The 20,639-nt window shown below is 42.6% G+C and overlaps 1 protein-coding gene across 3 annotated transcripts in view; it reads right to left on the bottom strand.

Annotated features, from left to right (window-relative positions):
• Positions 1 to 6,474: 6,474 nt before the first annotated feature.
• Positions 6,475 to 20,639, bottom strand: part of CBFB (core-binding factor subunit beta) — a 66,466-nt gene continuing 52,301 nt past the window's right edge. For all 3 annotated transcript variants that reach the window (XM_062176888.1, XM_062176887.1, XM_062176886.1), the window contains one exon: positions 6,475 to 8,725. In XM_062176888.1, coding sequence (XP_062032872.1) covers positions 8,657 to 8,725 — 69 coding nt within the window. In that variant the 3' untranslated portion in view covers positions 6,475 to 8,656. The remainder of the gene's footprint in view (positions 8,726 to 20,639) is intronic.

Here is a 20,639-nt window from a genome sequence, read left to right as displayed (position 1 = left end):
TGCACCTGAGAGCCCAGTGTGGAGTTTTTATAATTGTGTGTCTACCATTTCTCTTCCCTGCTGCCTCTTCTGGGATATTGCTGGGTGGAGGACATTCTGGTCATGGAATTTGTGAAATTCTTCCTGGGACTTTCATCAGCACAGTGTTACTGCACCTAACAGCTCCACTGGCATTAGAGCAAGAAAGATTCCCCTAAGCTGCACCTCCTCCCTCCCCCAGGAGAGGGCTGGGACCAACCTAACCAAGGTTATTGGATCTGGGCAACACTTTTTTTTTTTTTTTAAAGATTTTTTTGTTTATTTGAAAGACAGAGTTACAGAGGTAGAGACAGAGAGAAAGAGAGGTCTTCTGTCTGCTGGTTCAATCCCCAAATGGCTGCAACAGCTGAAGCTGAGCCAATCCAAAGCCAGGAGCTTCTTCTGGGTCTCCCATGTGGATGCAGGGGCCCAAGCACTTGGGCCATCCACCACTGCTTTCCCTAGGCACATTAGCAGGGAGCTGGATCGAAGTAGAGCAGCCAGGACTTGAACCGGCACCCCTATGGGATGCTGGCGCTGCAGGCTGGGGCTTTAACTCACTGCACCACAGCGCCGGCCCCTGGGCAAGACTTTTGATGCAAAAGTACTGGTCGGCTCCCAAAGCTTGCTAAGTGTCTTCCCTTATTCAACCACAAAAATGCCCATTTCGGTTCCATAGCCTCTCTCACACACACTCAGGGTAACATCTACTTTGCTACCTCACAGAAGGATGCCAAAACTCACATGTGAGAACCTGGAAGGCAGGAAATGAAACCAGCCTGACATTATAGGTGAAGAACGTGGGAAAAAAGGGGGTCTAAATATCACAGTTAGTGTTGATGGCTCTTGTCAAGACAGAATAGGAAAGAAGCCAGTTGGAAAGCAGAAAAAAAAAAAAAAAGTAAATGCATCTAGCACATCATTGGTCACATCATGTGGTCAAGTGTCATGGCAACAATGGACTGGGGAACCCAATCATCTTGAAGGCCCTCAAACGGCCGCCCCGACATTTCTTGACTGCATTCAACCCTTCTCTGCATGAAGTGCTTCCTGTCCTGTTCTACTACTATAAACGGGTGATGGAGAGGGGACACAACCACAGGCCCCAGAAAACTAGCTCTGTATCTGACCAGGTGGGACTTTTAGGTTGTCTCTCACAATAAGTGTATTTTCTTCAGGGAAGGAGAATGAAATAAAATATTCATAATAGAAAGAGTGGCCCGTGGCAATCATTAAAGCTATGTACAAATATTCTCCCTCGTGGGCAGAAGGCAGGATTGCAGTTCCCAGCCCAGCTTGAGTTGGTAGTGGCTGTGACTTGACTGGTCCAATGAAAACAAGTTTTCCATGTCCATTTCAGTTTCCAAAGCCAGTGTCCCTTCATTAAGTATCTTCTCTCTTGCCTATCACAACTACTGGCAATGTTCCAGGTCTGCTTTGCTAGTCTAGATCAACCTCTGATGGGTAGTCAGCATGTAATCAATACATTTTTTGGAGTTTAAAACCAACACAACTAGCCTATCCTGACTGAAAAGCGAAAATTGAAATTACACCTCCTGTACTTTTACTTTTTCCTCAACTCTGAAATGTTTTATGCCCAGATGGCTACTCTTAATCTTCCTACTGGGTTATCTTGTGATGAAATTTCTGCTTCCAGTCTCATTCTTTCCAATTAACCAAAAAAAGGTTAATTGGAAAGAATTGGTTAGTTGGTTGTTTCTCAAGCACCCTCTCCACCAAGCTCACAACCACTCAATAGCTTCCTGTCCATTCTTGGAAATGGCCCAAGTGTTTTCTTTAAAAGACTTATTTTGTGGGGCTGGCGCTGTGGCATAACAGGTAAAGCTGCCACCTGCAGTGCTGGCCTATCATATGGGTGCCGGTTCGAGTCCTGGCTGCTCCACTTCCAATACAGCTCTACTGTGGCCTGAGAAAGCAACAGAAGATAGCCCAAGTCCTTGGGCCCCTGCACCCACGTGGGAGACCCGGAAGAAGCTCCTGGCTCCTGGCTTTGGATCAGTGCAGCAGTTGCAGCCAACTGGGGAGTGAGATTTATTTTGGAAGAGTTTGAATGAATGAATGAATGAATGAGAATTACTATCTTCCATCTGGTGGGCCAGGCCAAAGTCAGGAGCTTCATCCAGGTCTCTGATGTGGGTGGCGGGGGACCAAACACTCGGATGCAATGGTCAGGGCTGGGCCAGGCTGAACCCAAGGAGCCTGGAACTTTGTCTGGTTCTCTCGTGGAAGATGCAGGGGTGGGGTCCCAGTATTTGGGCCATTTCCCGCTGTTTTTTCCAGGCTATTAGCAGGGAGTTGGATCAGAAGTGATGCAGCTGGGACACGAACCAGAACCCCTATGGGATTCCAGTGTCATAAGAGGCAGCATTACCATGCCTCAACACTGGCCCCCTAAATGTTTACCATGGCTGGGAAAGCCATTGCAACACTGCTGACTCTTTCGGACCTTTTCCATGTTCCAGTCATACTCAGCCATACTCAGCGTTTCTCAAACTATGCCAACTAATACCTTTGTTGCCTTCTCTAGCTGGTATAACATCTCCTTACTGTGGTCACCCCAAGCAGGAGGTGGTGTAACAGCCAGTACTTCTAGTAGATCTTAAGATTTCTTACTGATTTTGGAAGTTTTTGGGCTACACTGTTGGTTTCCTGAGGTCAGGGACTATGCTTATTTTGGGCAATGGATATACAGCTCTTCTCCTAAACAACGCTATGGCATAAATAATCAAACTTTTTTTTGGACAGGCAGAGTTGGACAGTGAGAGACAGACAGAGAAAGGTCTTCCTTCTGTTGGTTCACCCCCCAAATGGCCGCTACGCCAATCCGAAGCCAGGAACCAGGTGCTTCCTCCCGGTCTCCCATGCAGGTGCAAGGCCCAAGCACTTGGGCCATCCTCCACTGCCTTCCCGGGCCACAGCAGAGAGCTGGACAAGAGGAGCAACCGGGACAGAATCCAGCGCCCCAACCTGGACTAGAACCTGGGGTGCCGGCACCACAGGCGGAGGATTAGCCAAGTGAGCTATGGCACCGGCCTAAATAATCAAACTTAAAAAAAAACTGTTTAACAGAAGATTGGGACAGGCATTTGATGTAACAGTTATTTGATGTAAAAGATATGGCTTGTAATATGACTAATGTACACCCTGGGAGACAGCAGGTGATGGCTAAAGTACTTGGGTCCCTGCCACCTATGTGAAACCAGACTGAGGTCCTGGCTGCTCATTTTGGCCTGGACCAGCCTTAGCTGTTCTGGGCATTTGGAGTGAACCAGTGGATGTGAAATCTGTATGATTGTTTTTCAAACACATAAAATGAATAAATATAAATCAATACAGCCTGAACATTTTCCATTTAAAAATTATTTTTGGGGGCCACTGCCTGCAGTGCTGGCATCCCATATAGGGGCTGGTTCGAGTCCCATCTGCTCCACTTCCACTCCAGCTATCTGCTATGGCCTGGGAAAGCAGCAGAGGATGGCCCAAGTCCTTGAGCCCCTGCACCTAAGTGGGAAATCTGGAAGAAGCTCCTGGCTCTTGATCGACCTAGCTCTAGCTGTTGCGGCCGTTTGGGGAGTGAACCAGCAGACGGACAACTTCTTTCTGCCTCTGCCTCTCTGTAACTCTTTCAAATAAATAAATCTTTGGGAAAAAAAAAAAAAACTAGGAAAAAATCTGAAGTGAAATGATGTCCTCCAGCAAGTTTTTTTTTTTTTTTTTTTTTTTTTTTTTTTTTAAGATTTACTTTATTTACTTGACAGGCAGAGTTACAGAGAGAGAGAGAGACAGAGACAGAGAGAGAGGTCTTCCATCTGCTGGTTCACTCCCCAGATGGCCGCAATAGCCAGAGCTGCGCCGATCCGAAGCCAGGAGCCAGAAGCTTCTTCCCAGTCTCCCACGCGGGTGCAGTGGCTCAAGGACTTGGGTCATCTTCCACTGCTATCCCAGGCCATAGCAGAGAGCTGGATTGGAAGAAGAGCAGCCAGGACTAGAGCCAGCACCCATATGGGATGGTTAACCCACTGGGCCACAGCTGCCAGCCCCATCCAGCAAGGTTTTAAGAGAAAGATAGGGGCTTGTTTTGTGGTGCAGGGGTTAAACTGTAGCTTGTGACATCATCACCCCATATTAGAATGCTGGTTTGAGTTTTGGCTGCCTCACTTCCAATCCAAGCCAGTTTTTTCTAATGCACCTGGGACTGCAGAAGATGACCCAAACATTTGCGTGTCACACATGTGGGAGACCAAATGGAGTCCTGGTTGTTGTGGATAGCTGGAGAGTGAACCAGCGAATGTAACTCCTCTCTCTGTTGTTCTGCCTTTCAAAAAGATACATTTTTTAAAGAAATACATTTAAATAACTTCAATTTTAAAATTAAAATAAAAAAATTAGTTGCTAGGTTTAACTAGTCACATTTCCTGTGTTCAGTAGCCTCACAGCCATGCTGGACAGCATGGACGTAGGCTATCTTCTGTAATCAAAGATTTCCCTCTGCCTCTTGTTAAGGTCTATTATGACTTTAACTCTAGGTTGCTCTGTTGTAACCAAAGGCTGAGTTGACTAATAGAGTGACTTACCTGTTTTGGGCTATACCATATTTAAAAGGACTAAACTGTCATTTCCTAGACCCCATTCTGTACCTAGTTTTTTAGCTTTGGAACATTTTTGAAATGTCATACATGTATACAGATAGTGATGCAAAAAAAAGACATGATGTAATCTAGGGGAAATCACGCCTTGAAATTTGCCTATAAAACACATCTTACCTTTAAAGAATGTTTCGGGGGCTGGCGCTATGGCATAGGTTAAGCCCACGCCTCTGGCGCCAGCATCCCATATGGGTGCTGGTCCATGTCCCAGCTGCTTCTCTTTTGATCCAGCTCTCTGCTATGGCCTGGGAAAGCAATGGAAGATGGCCCAAGTGCTTGGGCCCCTGCACCCACGTGGGAGACCAGCAGCTCCTGGCTCCTGGCTTTGGATCGGCTCAGCTCTGGCTGTTGCAGCCATTTGGGGAGTGAACCAGCGGATGGAAGACCTCTGTGTCTCTCCCTCTAACTCTACCTCTCAAATAAATCTTTAAAAATTTTTTTGGAAGATTAAAACACCAAAATTGTAAACACTTGAGATTATAAACACACACATATTATGGATTAAGTTTAAGTAATATATAAAGTAAATGGCTACTTTACTAGTGTAGGAAAACGTCAGGACAATTTATAAGAATGACTGATTTTATCACCAGCACAATAAAAATAAGGAAAATATCTTCCTAAAATAGCTTGAAAGATATGAATTTGTATGTATAATTTGAAAAAATTCTCCCTTCCCCAACCCCTTTCAAAGTCACTGGGAAATTAATAGACCTTGTGATGCCTGTGTTTAAAAGCAGTAGAAGATGGCCCAAGTCCTTGGGGCCCTGCACCCGCATGGGAGACCCAGAGGAAGCTCCTGGTTCCTGGCTTCGGTCCACACAGCTCCAGCCATTGCGGCCAACTGGGAAGTGAACCATCGGATGGAAGACGACTCTCTCTCTGCCTCTCTTTCTCTCTGTGTGTAATTCTGACTTTAAAATTAAACAAGTTTATCAATCTTTAAAAAAAAGTGAAAGTGAAGGTGTGGGGAGATCTCTGGTGCAGCAGTGAAGACATCAGCTGGATGCTCACATCCTGTATCCGAGTGCCTGGGTTTGAGTCTCAGCTCTGCTTCTGAGGCCAGTCTCCTGCCAATGTGCACCCTGGGAGGCAGATGATACCTCTGGTAGTTAGGTTTCTGCCATGCACATGGATTGAGTTCCTGGCTCCTGGGTTTCCCCTTGTCCTGTGTGCTGGCTATATGAGCATTTGGGGAGTGAGCCAGCAGATGAAGAGCTGTTTCAAATAAAATGAAAATAAAATTTTAAAATTTAAAGTAAAGGTATTTGGAATGAACAGAAATGACCACTAGATGCCACTGTTGTTGCTTTAAAAAAAAAATGTTCGTTTATTTATTTACTTGAGAACAAGAGCCAGACAGAGCCAGAGTTCTCATCTGCTGATTCACTCTCCCAAACGCCCAGACTAGTGCTCTAGCCAGCTGGGGCTAAAGCCAGGAGCTGGGATTGCAATCCAGGTCTCCCATATGGGTGGCAAGAACCCAATTATCTGAGCCATCACCACCAGTAACCACCCCCTCCCCAGGCTCTACAACAGCAGGAAGCTGCAAACAGGAGCCAGAGCACGGAGTTGAACCCAGGCACTCCAATACGGGCTGTAGGTATCGTAACCACTAGGACAAATGCCCGCCGCTGCTTTTTTTTTTTTTCCCCCCAATAAGGTAAAAAAAAATAAAAAAAATCAAACAGCAGTTCAGAAGCAACAAATTAACTTCCATGTCATAACTAACACTAGAACAGAAACTGTCAGATTATGTCAATAAAGAGCCAAGACAATGTTTTCACTACACAGAAGTTTATTGTGAAAGTAAATTAAAACATACAAACACACAGTATGGCTAATGGTGGCAAAAGCAATCTGGTAGCTTAAGGCAAGTTTTTAATGGAGATGAATTTAGAAAAGATGATGCAATGGTGTAATTTTGTTTAAATATAGATTATGAAAAAATATCAAATTGCATCAATAACTTAATAAAGTAGTTTCCAAAGCCTGCAGTATTGGGAGAAAAGGGCTCATGATCTTAATGCCAGCATTAAGACAGACAGAAGCAGCACAGCACTACTAAATGACAGGAAAAATTCTGTATTTACAGAAGGATGGCAACAAGAACATTTAATAACATTTGATCGTATTTACTGGTGGACTAAAAGTCCTTGGCTAGAAGCAACAGAGAAAAATGTATCATCATGTTATTTAAAAAAATTAAGTGCAGAAGTCAAAAACCAAGGAGCTCTGTGATAAAGTAACCTTAAAACACCACTGTAAGGATCACTTAAAAAGGCGATTCCCTCAGGGGAAGTTAGGGCACTGAGTGTGTAAACATGTGAGCTGAACAACACCAAATACCAACCAAATTCATTCATAGTACCTACACAAAACCAGCATGGTCTTTTATGATGCATTATTGTTTATAACAATTTAAACACTCGTTACCATGCATGACTTCAAATATAAAACAAATATCTTTATTCTGAGATACAGGATATCTGTTAATGAATTATTAAGTACTATATACAATGAAAGTCACACCTCTCTCATTAATCAAGTATATTTATATGCTTTTTAAATGCAATGAATGACCTTATTCAGACTTCAGTTCATTTTCTGAATTCACTGGGTCAGCTTTTCACTCTTTAAAATAATGCCATTCTATTATGATAAAATACATTTTTGAAAAACTTCAGAAATGTAGTAACATTAAATGAATGTGACAAAGAAAAGTATTTGTAAGGAGGTACCAAATGACTTAGCACTTTTTTCCAGTCTTGCATTTAAAATAAAAGTTGCACTCAATTTGACAGTGAGCCTATTTAAAAAATATTCTTAGACTAATTCATCTCAAAAGGTACTATTAATAGTCCTTTTGCAAAATACCATACATATAACTGAATGCTTTTTTCAGAATTAATGGAAGAAAATGTATCTTCTGCACAGATGAACATTTTCTCTCTAAGACTAATCTCTTATCACCCAGCACTGTTTTTACAAAAGCATGCAATATAAAATACACATAAAAGCAGCTATCTTAAACATGATTTTAATACAATATTACCTTTGTAGCTGATTCATCACTGTCTCCAGTTTAATATGCTGTTACATACATGAAGAAGCTCCAGTATCCCTTTTCTGATTGACTTTTTAAAAAAATCCCTGAATAAAACAGAAGTCAGCTGGTGACCTCTTTAGGCATTTCAGTAGGATATTATCATCTATAGAGAGTACCTCCATCCAAACTCATGAATACAGAACAGAATCTAAAACAGATCCAGGGCAGATTAGAGAGTAAAAACCAATTTAAAATTTTTTATGTTTAAAAAGGAAAAGAAACAGTGCTAATAATTAGCATTTAAAAGGATACTGCAACTTTAACCACTGTAAACTTCGTGTTAGAAGGCTGTGGCAGACAGCTCTATGCTACTAGGTTTTTAGCTTGTAAATAATGCGAACACGTCAGCAGTTTAAAAATGCTATAGACTATAAAAATACAAAAGGAAATGGGAAAAACAAAACAAAAACCCCCAACAAAGCCTATCTAAATGAAGCTGTATAACAAACACACCTAAAAGTACAAAAAAAAAAAAATTAGAGCAACTGATTAGGGAAGAAACCCCTCTGACATAACTTTTAATTTCTTGACTTGTTCTTAAATGACATGAACTTTTAAATTAAATGGAGGAAAACAGAGCTTCACAAATGTTCAGTTTCAATTCACTAAAGTAATGCCAACAAGATAAGCTTGCATAGAAAAAAATATCAAATTATTACTGGCTACATGCTTAAAAAACTAGAAATGCAGTTTTAATCATAGTGCAAAACCATGGCAGTTTGTGATGTCTGTTACTGCCTAAGGTTGAGAAACAGACCGTAGTACCTCCAGTTATCACAGTTTCTGGTCTTTTGATCAATTATTTCTACCAACTAGAAGCAATGTGTATGTAAAGATGGGCAGCATGTCCACCGTGCTACCATTAACGAAGTTTGAGGTCATCACCACCACCTAAATTGGAACCAGGACTAGGGTCTTGTTGTCTTCTTGCCTGCAATGACAAAATCGTAATTTGGGATCAGAAAGTGTCTTGAAAATCAAAACGCTAGATATATATAAAACACGAAACACAGAGCGGCACACAAGAAAAGTTCACACTAAAATCATTTCCACCAGTATATCTGCATGTAACAGGCAACAGAAAATTAAAGTATGACATATTTTGCTAAAGTTTCCTTAAAAAATTATTTTATACTCAAAATAGCATTATCATAAATATTTACTATGTAAAGAACTAAAAAGTTATATTTTCAGTTTTAGAACTAGAGAATTTAATACATTGGTTTATCACCTTAGGAGAAGCTTTTTGTAACAGTCAACTTAAAAAAAATCCTTTGAATGTATTTTCTCTGAGGAAAAAAACCACATACACACAGACAGAGAGAAATAAAGACTGATCTTCTATCCACTGGTTAACTTCCAATTTGTTCCAATAGCTGAGGCTAGGACAGGCTGAGTTGGGAGCGAGGAACTCGACCTAGGTCTTTTGGCATCATATGGGTGGCACCAACCCAAGCACTTGAGCCAGTTGTCTTCCAGGTATGCACTGGCAGGAAGCTGGGATTCAAAGTGGAGTTGGGACTCAAATCTAGACACTGATATGGGATGTGGTATCCCAAGTGACATCTTTACTGGGTACCAACAAGATGCTATTCTTAGCACTTTCCATGAAAGAATTTATTTCATACCTTCCAACATGCCAAGTCATAGATGCCATTTTTTATCCCTATTTCACAAATAAGAGAAATATGTAGTCTACTAACTACATGACTGAAAAATACAGTAATGAATTCCATCTCTGCCAATTGTGTTCTAACTAGAAGTCTCTAACTCAAGAAATAAAATCAAGAATTACCATGGATAAATACTGTCTCATAAGTAAAAGCAGAAATACAAAACTTATGTACTTATAATATCCAGAAATATCTTTATAACAATTAAGAGGTTTGACAATCTTGAACACTAAAGAATAAACATTCCTATTTAAACTATCTATGGTAAGTTAATTAATAGGGAACATCTACCAACTACATGTCATGCATGATACTTTGTGAATAGTTTTTTAATAACAGTGTCTCCCCTTTTTATAGAAAGCTTTTATTTAATAAATATAAATTTCAAAAGTACAACTTTTGGATTATAGCGGTTCTTCCCCCCATATCCACCCTCCCACCCCCAAACTATCTCACCTCCTACTCCCTCTCCTATCCCATTCTTTATTAAGATTCATTTTTAATTATCTTTATATATAGAAGATCAGCTCTATACTAAGTAAAGATTTTAACAGTTTTCACCCACACACACATACAAAGTATAGAGTACTGTTTGAAGACTAGTTTCACCATTAATTCTCATAGTACACACATTAAGGACAGAGGTCCTACATGGGGAGTAAGTATGCAATGACTCCTGCTGTTGATTTAACAACTGACATTCTTATTTATGTCGTCAGTGACACCCGAGGCTCTTGTCATGAGCTGCCAAGGCTATGGAGGCCTCTTGAGTTCACAAACTCCGACCTTATTTAGACAGGGCCAACAGTGCCCCTCTGGCTCAGGTACATCTTCCTTATGTCTCTTTACAAATTTTAGTGTGTTTCTTCTGTAAGTTTTCTTTAGTGTCTCCAAATGCTGAAGCACAAACATCTGTTTGTACCCAGAACATAGCTCCTCCAGCAACAGCTTTCCTATGTTAGACAACGATAATTTCATTTAACCAGTTATTTAGGTAAAAAGCCTTGAAGTCACCCTTTTAACATCTTTTTCTTCCACACCCAACAGCAAAGCAAATTCTAATGGCAGCCATTTAGGGAGTAATCAGTGGATGAGAGATCTCTCTCTCTCCAACTCTGCCTTTCAAATAAATAGATTTTTTTTTTTTTTTACATTTTTTTTTTTTGACAGGCAGAGTGGACAGTGAGAGAGAGAGAGACAGAGAGAAAGGTCTTCCTTTTGCCGTTGGTTCACCCTCCAATGGCCGCCGCGGTAGCGCGCTGCGGCCGGCGCACCGCGCTGTTCCGATGGCAGGAGCCAGGTGCTTCTCCTGGTCTCCCATGGGGTGCAGGACCCAAGGACTTGGGCCATCCTCCACTGCACTCCCTAGCCACAGCAGAGAGCTGGCCTGGAAGAGGGGCAACCGGGACAGGATCGGTGCCCCGACCGGGACTAGAACCCGGTGTGCCGGCGCCGCAAGGCGGAGGATTAGCCTAGTGAGCCGCGGCGACGGCCCAAATAAATAGATTTTAAAAAAGATCTGAAGATAGGGTCAGTGCTGTGGCGTAGTGGGTAAAGCCGCCACCTGCAGTGCCAGCATCCCATATGGGCACCAGTTCAAGTCCTGGCTGCTCCACTTCTGATCTAGCTCTCTGCTATGGCTTGGGAAAGCAGCAGAAGATGGCCCAAGTCCTTGGGCCCCTGCACTCGCGTAGGAGACCCGGAAGAAGCTCCTGGCACTTGGCTTCGGATTGGCACAGCTCTGGCCGTTGCGGCCAATTGGGGAGTGATCCAGCAGATGGAAGACCTCGCTCTGCCTCTCTTTCTTTCTCTGTATAACTCTGCCTTTCAAATAAATAAATCTTTTTTTTTAATTTTTTAACAGGCAGAGTTAGGCAATGAGAGAGAGAGAGACAGAGACAGAGAAAGGTCTTCCTTCCATTGTTTCACCCCCCAAATGGCTGCTACGGCTGGTGCACTGCGATGATCTGAAGCCAGGAGCCAGGTGCTTCTCCTGGTCTCCCATGCGGGTGCAGGGCCCAAGGACCTGGGCCATCCTCCACTGCACTCCTGGGCCACAGCAGAGAGCTGGCCTGGAAGAGGGGCAACCGGGACAGAATCCAGCGCCCCAACCAGGACTAGAACCACGGTGCCGGTGTCTCAGGCAGAGAATGAGCCTAGTGAGCCACAGTGCCGGCCTAAATAAATAAATCTTTAAAAAAAAAAAAATCTAAAGAAATTACTAGAGAAAGAGCATCCTTGACCTTCAAAAAACCCCTCAAGTTCTATGAAAGAAAGTTTGCCCAAAAGCTTCAACCTCGTCACCACTTCGTAAGTCAGTTGTATTAAACAAAAATGGTAGCTGCCTTACTTACTTCCAAACAAAATCCAACAATCTTTTTTATAAAGTTTTTTTTTTTTTTTTTGGACCGGCAGAGTGGACACAGAGAGAGTGAGAGTGAGAGTGAGAGTGAGAGAGAAAGGTCTTCCTTTTGCCGTTGGTTCACCCTCCAATGGCCGCAGCAGCTGTGGCGCGGTGGCCAGCGCACTGCACTGATCCGAAGGCAGGAGCCAGCTGCTTCTCCTGGCCTCCCATGGGGTGCAGGGCCCAAGCACTTGGGCCATCCCTTCCCGGGCCACAGCACACAGGTGGCCTGGAAGAGGGGCAACCGGGACAGAATCCGGTGCCCCGACGGGGACTAGAATCCGGTGTGCCGGCGGCGCCGCAAGGCAGATTATTAGCCTGATGAGCCACGGCGCCAGCCCTTTTTTTATAAATTTTTAAGATATTTCTTTAGCAGAGTTTTTAAGTATTTGTGTTAGCACGCAACACTCTGACTGCATTTTAGCATATTCCTTTACATTCAATAGTCAGGTTAAAGTTATGCTGCATGTCACAGACTGTAAGAGCTATGGAATGCATATACATCAGAAAGATAATTTATGTCTTACATACAATCAATGCAAAGTGTAGTGTAAGAACAGATCAATTCTGTAGAATCAGAGATAGGAATAAAAGCATCTGGTTTCAGTCAAGGAAGGTTAGAAAGGGGCTGAGCAATGAAGAAACCCTGAGAAAAATCAATCTTAATTATTTATTTATGAATCACTACTAACATACCAATAATACTTTGTGAAAAGAACATTTTGGTTTTCTTGGAAGAAGAGTACTTTTTAGGTTATCGTAATAGTAATGGGACAAACAGGTGACAAAGTCACCAACAGCTAGGGTTCTCTCCACAAGTCATGGCTATGCAGAAAAGCCATGGGTTTATTTATTTAAAATATTGCATGTTTGGTCAAAGCATGGAGAGCAGGAGTAAACTCATTTTGCTATTTGTGGCTTTAGTTTCTGTGTACATTGTAAAGGAGGACCCAGAAAGAAGTGAGGGAAGACGCTGAGAGAGAAGTCAGAAATGGAACAAGAAACAAGGAGGGGCTGAGGGACGTGTGGTGAGTACTGAATGACAGCAGAGGGGGCAGGATGAAAGACTGGAGACCCGCGGGAAGCTTAATGCTAGAAATGAAGCTGCATCGGCTGTCGTGGGAAGGAGGCAAATACAAACAAGGATCTAGGTTCCACAGGACAGGACTTCAACAGCTGGATGGGCTGCCCCGAGAAGCAGCGCTTCCTACTGTGGCGGTTCTCTAATGGAAGCTGGCTGTTTTGGAAGGAATTCCTTAATGGCAATAAGCTGGACTAGGTAGTGGCAAATAAACTCTGAATTCCACCATCCTAAGTGAATCAGATCTGTAATTTCTAGTTTCTTTCTCCTCAGTCAATCCACAAGTCCTTTGCCTTGATTCTAGCCTTTTATTAACAGCTATTCCAGAAAAGGGTTTTAATGTAAAGCAGATGTCAGTGAGCCTGACTTCAGAACACAAATCTGTTTTTAATAATTATAACTAATCTAGACATTCTATTACAGGCCTCGTACTACCCGCTGCTCCTGCTTTTTTTCACTTAACACCACCCAGAAATTTGGCAATTCCAGTTTCTAGAAGGCAGTAAGGAGATGACTCCAAATGAAAGCAAGTTACATTCACCAGTGACTGCAGTCTGTCAGCTTCTTCAGGGCTGGGCAGAAATGGAAGGACAGGGTATCCGAAAGAAGGAAACTTCTCGGTTGAGCTCCATTTTTTTATTACCCAGATCATCAAAACAACTGCTGAAGACTCTTCATGGGAAAATGCCCCAATGATTAAGAATGGCTGAGGCCAGTGCTGTGGCATAGTGGGCTAAGCCTCTGCCTGTAGTGCCAGCATCCCATGTGGGTGCCAGTTCTAGTCCTGACTGCTCCTATTCCGATCTAGCTCTTTGCTATGGCTTGGGAAAGCAATGGAAGATGGCCCAAATACTTGGGCCCCTGCACCTGCGTGGGAGACCCAGAAGTTGTTCCTGGCTCCTGGCTTTGAATCGGCTCAGCTCTGGCCACTGTAGTCATTTGGGGAATAAACCAGTGGATGGAAGACCTTTCTCTCTGGCTGTAACTCTACCTCTCAAATAAATAAATAAAATATTTAAAAAAGAACGGCTATAATTTACTGAGTGTATACTATGTCCTAATACTATGCTACTCACTTTATGTTTGATACGTGGCTAAAAGTCAGAAGACAGAATACAGATTATTTTATTTATTTATTTTTTTTGACAGGCAGAGTGGACAGTGAGAGAGAGAGACAGAGAGAAAGGTCTTCCTTTTTGCTGTTGGTTCACCCTCCAATGGCCACCGCAGTAGGTGTGCTGCGTCCGGCTCACGGCGCTGATCCGATGGCAGGAGCCAGGTGCTTCTCCTGGTCTCCCATGGGGTGCAGGGCCCAAGCACTTGGGCCATCCTCCACTGCACTCTCTGGCCACAGCAGAGAGCTGGCCTGGAAGAGGGGCAACCGGGACAGGATCGGTGCCCCGACCGGGACTAGAACCCGGTGTGCTGGCGCCGCAAGGCGGAGGATTAGCCTGTTGAGCCACGGCGCCGGCCAGATTTTTTTTTAAAAAGATTTATTTATTTGAAAGACAGAGTTACACAGAGAGGCAGAGACAGAGAGAGAGGTCTTCTATCTGCTGGTTCACTCCCCAATTGGCCACAATGGCTGGAGCTGTGCTGATCTGAAGCTAGGAGCCAGGTGCTTCTTCTGGGTCTTCCACGTGGGTGCAGGGGCCCAAGGACTTGGGCCATCTTCTACTACTATCCCAGGCTATAGCATAGAGCTAGATGGGAAGAGGAGCAGCTGGGACTAGAACCGGCACCCATATGGGATGCCAGTGCTTCAGACCAGGGCGGTTAATCTGCTGCACCACAGTGCTGGCCCGAGAATTACAGAATTTTAAAAGAAGATTTGCAGCTGGTGCAGTGGTGTAGTGAGTAAAGCTGCCTGCAGTGCCAGCATCCCATATGTGCACCAGTTCTAGTCCCAGCTGCTCACTTCCAGTCCAGCTCCTTGTTAATGCACCTAGGAAAGCAGCAGAAGATGGCCCAAGTATTTGGTTCTCTGCACCCGGAAGAAGCTCTAGGCTCCTGGTTTCAGATTGGCCCAGCTGGCCATCTGGAGAGTGAGCCAGCGGATGAAGACCTTTCTTTCTCTGCCTCTGTTAACTCTGCCTTTCAAATAATCAACCTTAAAAAAACTAAAATAATGTCAAGAAGATTGTAAAGAACAAAATTATGTCTTTAAAAAAAGATGTATTTAATGGCCCAAGTGCTTGGGCCCTGCACCCCATGGGAGACCAGGATAAGCACCTGGCTCCTGCTTAAAAAGTAAAAAAAAAAAAAAAAAAAAAAAAAAGATATATTTATTTGAAAAGGACAGTGATTGCAGGGAGGAGCGAATGTGAAGGGAGAGAAGGAGAGAAAGAGATCTTCCATCAAGTGGTTCACTCCCCAAACGGCCACAGGAGCTGGAACTCCATCCAGGTCTCCCACATGGGTGGCAGGGGCCCAAGTACTTGGGCCATCTTCTACTGCTTTCCCTGGCACACGAGCAGGGAGCTGGATTGGAAGTGAAGCAGGTGGGACTTGAATCCGCACTGACATGTGATATCAACATCACAGGCAGTGGCTTAACTTGCTGTGCCACAATGCTGGCCCCAGATGACAGAATTTTAAAGTGAAGTACTTCAGAGATCTTGCTCAACTCTCACTGTACCGACAGTAAGCCTGAGGCTAAGGTCACATGGTGCCTGGAGGCAGAGATCAGAATTCTGGGAAAGATGAACTTTTAACTTCCAATTCAAGTTAGCCTCCCTAATCATTGCTGTTTTTCCCTATAGTTAAGGCTGGAGGAAACACAAAACAGAAATTTCAAGTCCTTACATCAGAGAGGAAAGTACTTTTCTCAAAATCCTTACAAAGGTAAAAACAGGGTTGGCAGACAATGACACACATGTCAGGTAAGCGAATTGCCAAGAGCTGGTCCAATGGGTACATGAAAAAATATAATTTATAATGGATGTAACTTTAAGGAAAACTTTAAAGATCAAATAACACTTCAAAATAAAAAAGGAATCGTGGAAATAACCTACATTTCTAGGCTTGGAGAAGGAAGGCTCTACCCCTGTATTATGTGGACCCTAGGATAATTTCTAACCCTCTCTTAGCCTCAGTTCCTCAAAAGAAGACACTTTGTAAGAGCATTTAAGAATCAAGTATAAAGCAAAATTTATAACGCATGCTGCCTGGAATACAGTGCACACTCATGCTTTATTACAAAGCTTCTCATCATTTCTCAATTTACCTCCGGAAATGTTTTGAACGTTAAAAAAAAATTCATACCATGCAGATAAATTTTAACAAATTAAAACAAGTTAAAACTAAATAAATATTAATGTAAGTCCATAGCTTCTATAAAAGAAAGCAAACTGGCTGGCACCACGGCTCACTAGGCTAATACTCTGCCTGTGGCACCGGTACTCTGGGTTCTAGTCCCAGTTGCCCCTCTTCCAGTCCAGCTCTCTGCCGTGGCCCGGGAAGGCAGTGGAGGATGGCCCAAGTGCCTGGGCCCTGCACCCGCATGGGAGACCAGGAAGAAGCACCTGCCTCCTGGTTTTGGATCTGCGCAGTGCGCCGGCTGCAGCAGCCATTTGGGGTTGAACCAACAGAAGGAAGACCTTTCTCTCTGTCTCTAACTCTGCCTGTCCCAAAAAAAAAAAAAAAAAAAAGACTCTCTTCTTCCTTTAGTATGGGAGAAGTCAGCTTTAGAATCCTCTTCCTCCTTCATAAATCTTCCAGTTCTCATTCTCAGTCTTAGTTCATCATTACTGCATGTACCCAGAACATGTCCCAGGAAGGCCCAGTATGCATTCTTATGTTGGTTTGTTCTTACATAAGAATGAGTATTGGTAGAGTTAAATGATTTGAAAACTGAAGTCTTTGGAAACTTAAAATAAACAGAGGCTGAGATTTTTTTTCCTGGACCACACAGAATCAAAGGCTCCAAAAATATGCAAAACACAAATATAAAAACCACATAAGCCTTTTGCCTGTTTTTATTTCCAAAGTTTCCACATAAAATTCTCCTACAATTGGTTAAACTGTATTAAAACTGCCTATAGTAGAATAAGAATTATTTACCCATTCTCTGACATTAAAGGCAACCATTTACTTGCTAACACTTCCTAATCTAAATGAATGAAAACATTTCTAGATAATGATGTAGGAAATCTTTTTCAGCACATTGTTACCTTGCAACTGAATTAACAGCTAACAGTGTTATATTAACTTTAGGCCAAGAAGTCAATCAAATTGCTGAGTCTCCAGAAGCAGAGGAAATGTCCAGCAGATGAGAGCACCGTTCCCAACTCATCTATAAGCGGAGCACTAAGTCTGTCCTTTATTAACCTCCATCTTCCTTCACAAAAGCCAGAAGACATTTGCATTATGGTCACAGAGATGTGTAACTTGAAGAGAAGTGCCACTAGAAGCATGTCAATGGAGGACTCAGATGAAAAAGGCACTGGGTCACTTCTGTTCAGCAACAAACACCAAAGGGGAGCACTTTATAGAAATAATGTCTGTGATTTTTTTGTTTTTTGCAAATGTCTTCATTAAAGTACAGAAAAGTACTCCAATTGTTAAGTATACAATTTGATGAATTTTCACAAAGTGAACACACTCATGTGACCAGCACCCAGACGAAAAGCCGTAATTTTATCAAAGGTAGGACCTTCTTCATGAACACCCCAGTCACCACTCAACTCCCAGCAACTGTGATCTCAGCCTCCAACAGAGTCAACGGAAGTTCAAATTCCTTTATTGATTGCCTCAAAAAACCAAACCACAGTAACAACAGAAAGTAAAAGAGCTTGGCAAAATGGTATCTTTGAGTTTCCATCTGAGTCAGGATATGCCCACTCTGACTGGCTTGCTGCCACTCCAGAAACATTGAGCCAAGTGCATGGACAGGGACAGGGTGGTGGTGGTAAAGACTGCCTTCCACCAGGCGCCCTCCCCAGTATCCGATACTGAGCTAGGCAGCAGTCTATGACACAGTTTTACAGATGAGGCTCAAAGAGGATAAGCAACTTCCCTCCCAATGTCACCCAGCAATGAGGAGAGAAGCCAGGATACAAAACCAAGGCAATCTACTACAAACCTTGGGGTCATTCTACCACATCAAACTTTCTCAAGCTAAATTATGCCATTTACTGGGTTCCCTGAAATCACCCCAGGGATCTCAGGCCCCAGAGGGAGACCAGAATAATCCCTACCCTTGCTTCACTCAAATTTTTACCCTTTTATCTAAATTATACACTGGGACTCTGTATAACATTTCAAGTGAAGAAAAGCGTTTTACATTTTAAAAACCAGCCTATATGCCAGGGAATTCAGATAGCAACTTCTAGAATCTTGTTACTATTCCATGTTAATACTAAGAGCAAATTTTCTTTCTTTCCTGAAGAGGTAATAGATACAGGTAGCACATTTTGTACTACAGGTAGTACAAAATTCATAAAGATATAAAAGACACACTGTGAAAAGTAATAACCCTCTCTTTTGCCCTCAAGACACCTGGTTCCCCTACTAGACAAGGACCATGCACATTTAAACACAGATATCCCTTTAAAACACAATCACAGGGTTAGATATCATACGTAATATTTTGGGACATTTTATATTTAATTTATTGTACACCAGTGAGTTAACAGTATTTGGTCATTTACCAAAATAAACGTTTCTTTATTTGCTATAGTTTTTCATCTGCCAAATTAATGATAATTTGCTATTATTTCTGAAAGGTAAAGAAAACATTGTACTACTGAAATAGACTCTTCCAGAAAAATCAGAAAAAGAAAAATGTTAAATCCTGCCATGAGTGATGATGGATTGAAAACTTTAGAAATGTCACAGTCGGTAAAACAGAAACATGCCCATGGAGTTTTTTGTTTGTTTAAACTGAATTCAGGTTAAAAGACACTGGTGAAAATCAAAACCTCTTGGACCACCAACCACTTGGAGCTGTGCTTCCGCCATCAGTAACCTTAACCTTAGACACATACTGAAGGCTCCTGAGCAACACTGTCACAGATTTAGCACAGCAGGGCCAGAGGTCTCAGAGGTTATCCAAACAATGGCGGGTGGCTCTAACTGGGCTGCCAGGCCCTCGGGCTTCCAAGGACAATTTACTGGGATACTGCCACCCACAAGTTACCACCATTCCCTGGCCCTCTTCTCCAGTCAGGCATCAGGACCACCCACTGGAACCGTTATTATTCTTTTCTGCCTCAGCCTTTTCTATTCCAGGCAAAATTGGTTTCTAACTTCTGGCAAATTTTATTTTTCAGCTTAATCATCTTTACGGGTAGTGTGGAAATTAATTTCCCAGTGGAAGGCTGTATTTGTGGAGACCTCCTGGTTAGGAAACTATGGTTTGTCCTCACTTTTCCTTCCACTGACCAACTTATTTGAAGGACAGCAAGTCAATTTTTCTGAGTCTCAGTTTCATCAACTATAATAAGAATGTTAGATAGATATCTGAATTGCTAAAATGTTTAAATTACAGAGAACACAATATTTTTCTTTTAGGAAAAAGGTAAACTGCAATAAAATAATCTAACATTAGGAACTGGGGGAGGGGTGTTAAGAAAGAAAAAGGAAGCAAAATATATTCAAAGTGCCAGAGTTCCCATGTGACTGCCAGTGCTGCTCTGGAGTCAGATTCCAGTCCAATTTTCTAGATGACAGTTCTCTACCAGAACTAACATTTTGAACTGGTGCTATGAGGGACTGCAGGATCTTGAATCATTGATGAAAATTTAACTGTTTTCTCTAGGCTCTAGGTCATAATGCAGGAAAAGTGCCCTGATACATTTTAAAGAACTAAAAGGATGTTCTTGTTAGCCAGATAATTCAATTAACCGGAACCAGCACTGTGGTTGAGCTTTTAATGCTAAAGAAGTACTTTAGAGTATCATTTACTGTAAGCACACACATACCAGGCACCATACTAAGTGCTTTATGAGCATTTTCCCATTTAATTCTTCCAACAATTTCTATGAGAAAATTGGAGCTTAAGGAAGACTAGCAAGTGATGGTACAGGAACCCCCACTAGGCCTGACCACAAAGCTCATGCTCTAATCACAGAAAACAACAAACCCGACTGGAAGCAGTACTTGACACCTCAAAAATCTGACACACTCTGTTTCGCTTATGCACACATATAAGCTCACACACCAAAATGACTTTTTGCAAGTAACAGTATGTTAGAAAATTCAAAATAGAATAGACAAGTCTTAATCATAATCTAGAATTTTGTTTACAACAGGATATATACAGAAACTTCCTAACTGTTCCATTGTCAAACAGTCATTATTCGAATACAATTTAGATAAAGAGCATTTAAAAAATTATTTGAAAGGCAGCGCAACAGAGCGAGAAGGGGAGAGAGAGAAGGGGGAGAGAGAGTGACAGTGACAGAGAGAAAGAGAGAGAGAGAGAGAGAGAACCCTTCATCTGCTGTTTCATTCTCCAAATGCCCACAAGAGCTGGGGACGGGCCAAACTGAACCCAGGAGCCAGAAACTCCATCCAGGTACTTCAGCCATCATCTGCCACCTCCCAAGGTGTATACCACTTGCAGGCTGGGTCTGAAGCAGAGGCTGAACTTGATACCACGAACCCCAACATGGAGAGTGATCATCACAAGCAATGGCTCAACCTGATGCACAACAATGCCTGCCCCTGAAGAGTGCTTTTTAGA

Source organism: Lepus europaeus, chromosome 19 (genome assembly GCF_033115175.1).
Source record: "Lepus europaeus isolate LE1 chromosome 19, mLepTim1.pri, whole genome shotgun sequence".
NCBI classification, from domain to species: Eukaryota; Metazoa; Chordata; class Mammalia; order Lagomorpha; family Leporidae; genus Lepus; species Lepus europaeus.
The sequence above is the reverse complement of the archived record's forward strand: the minus strand, read 5'-3'. Positions and strand labels throughout refer to the sequence as shown.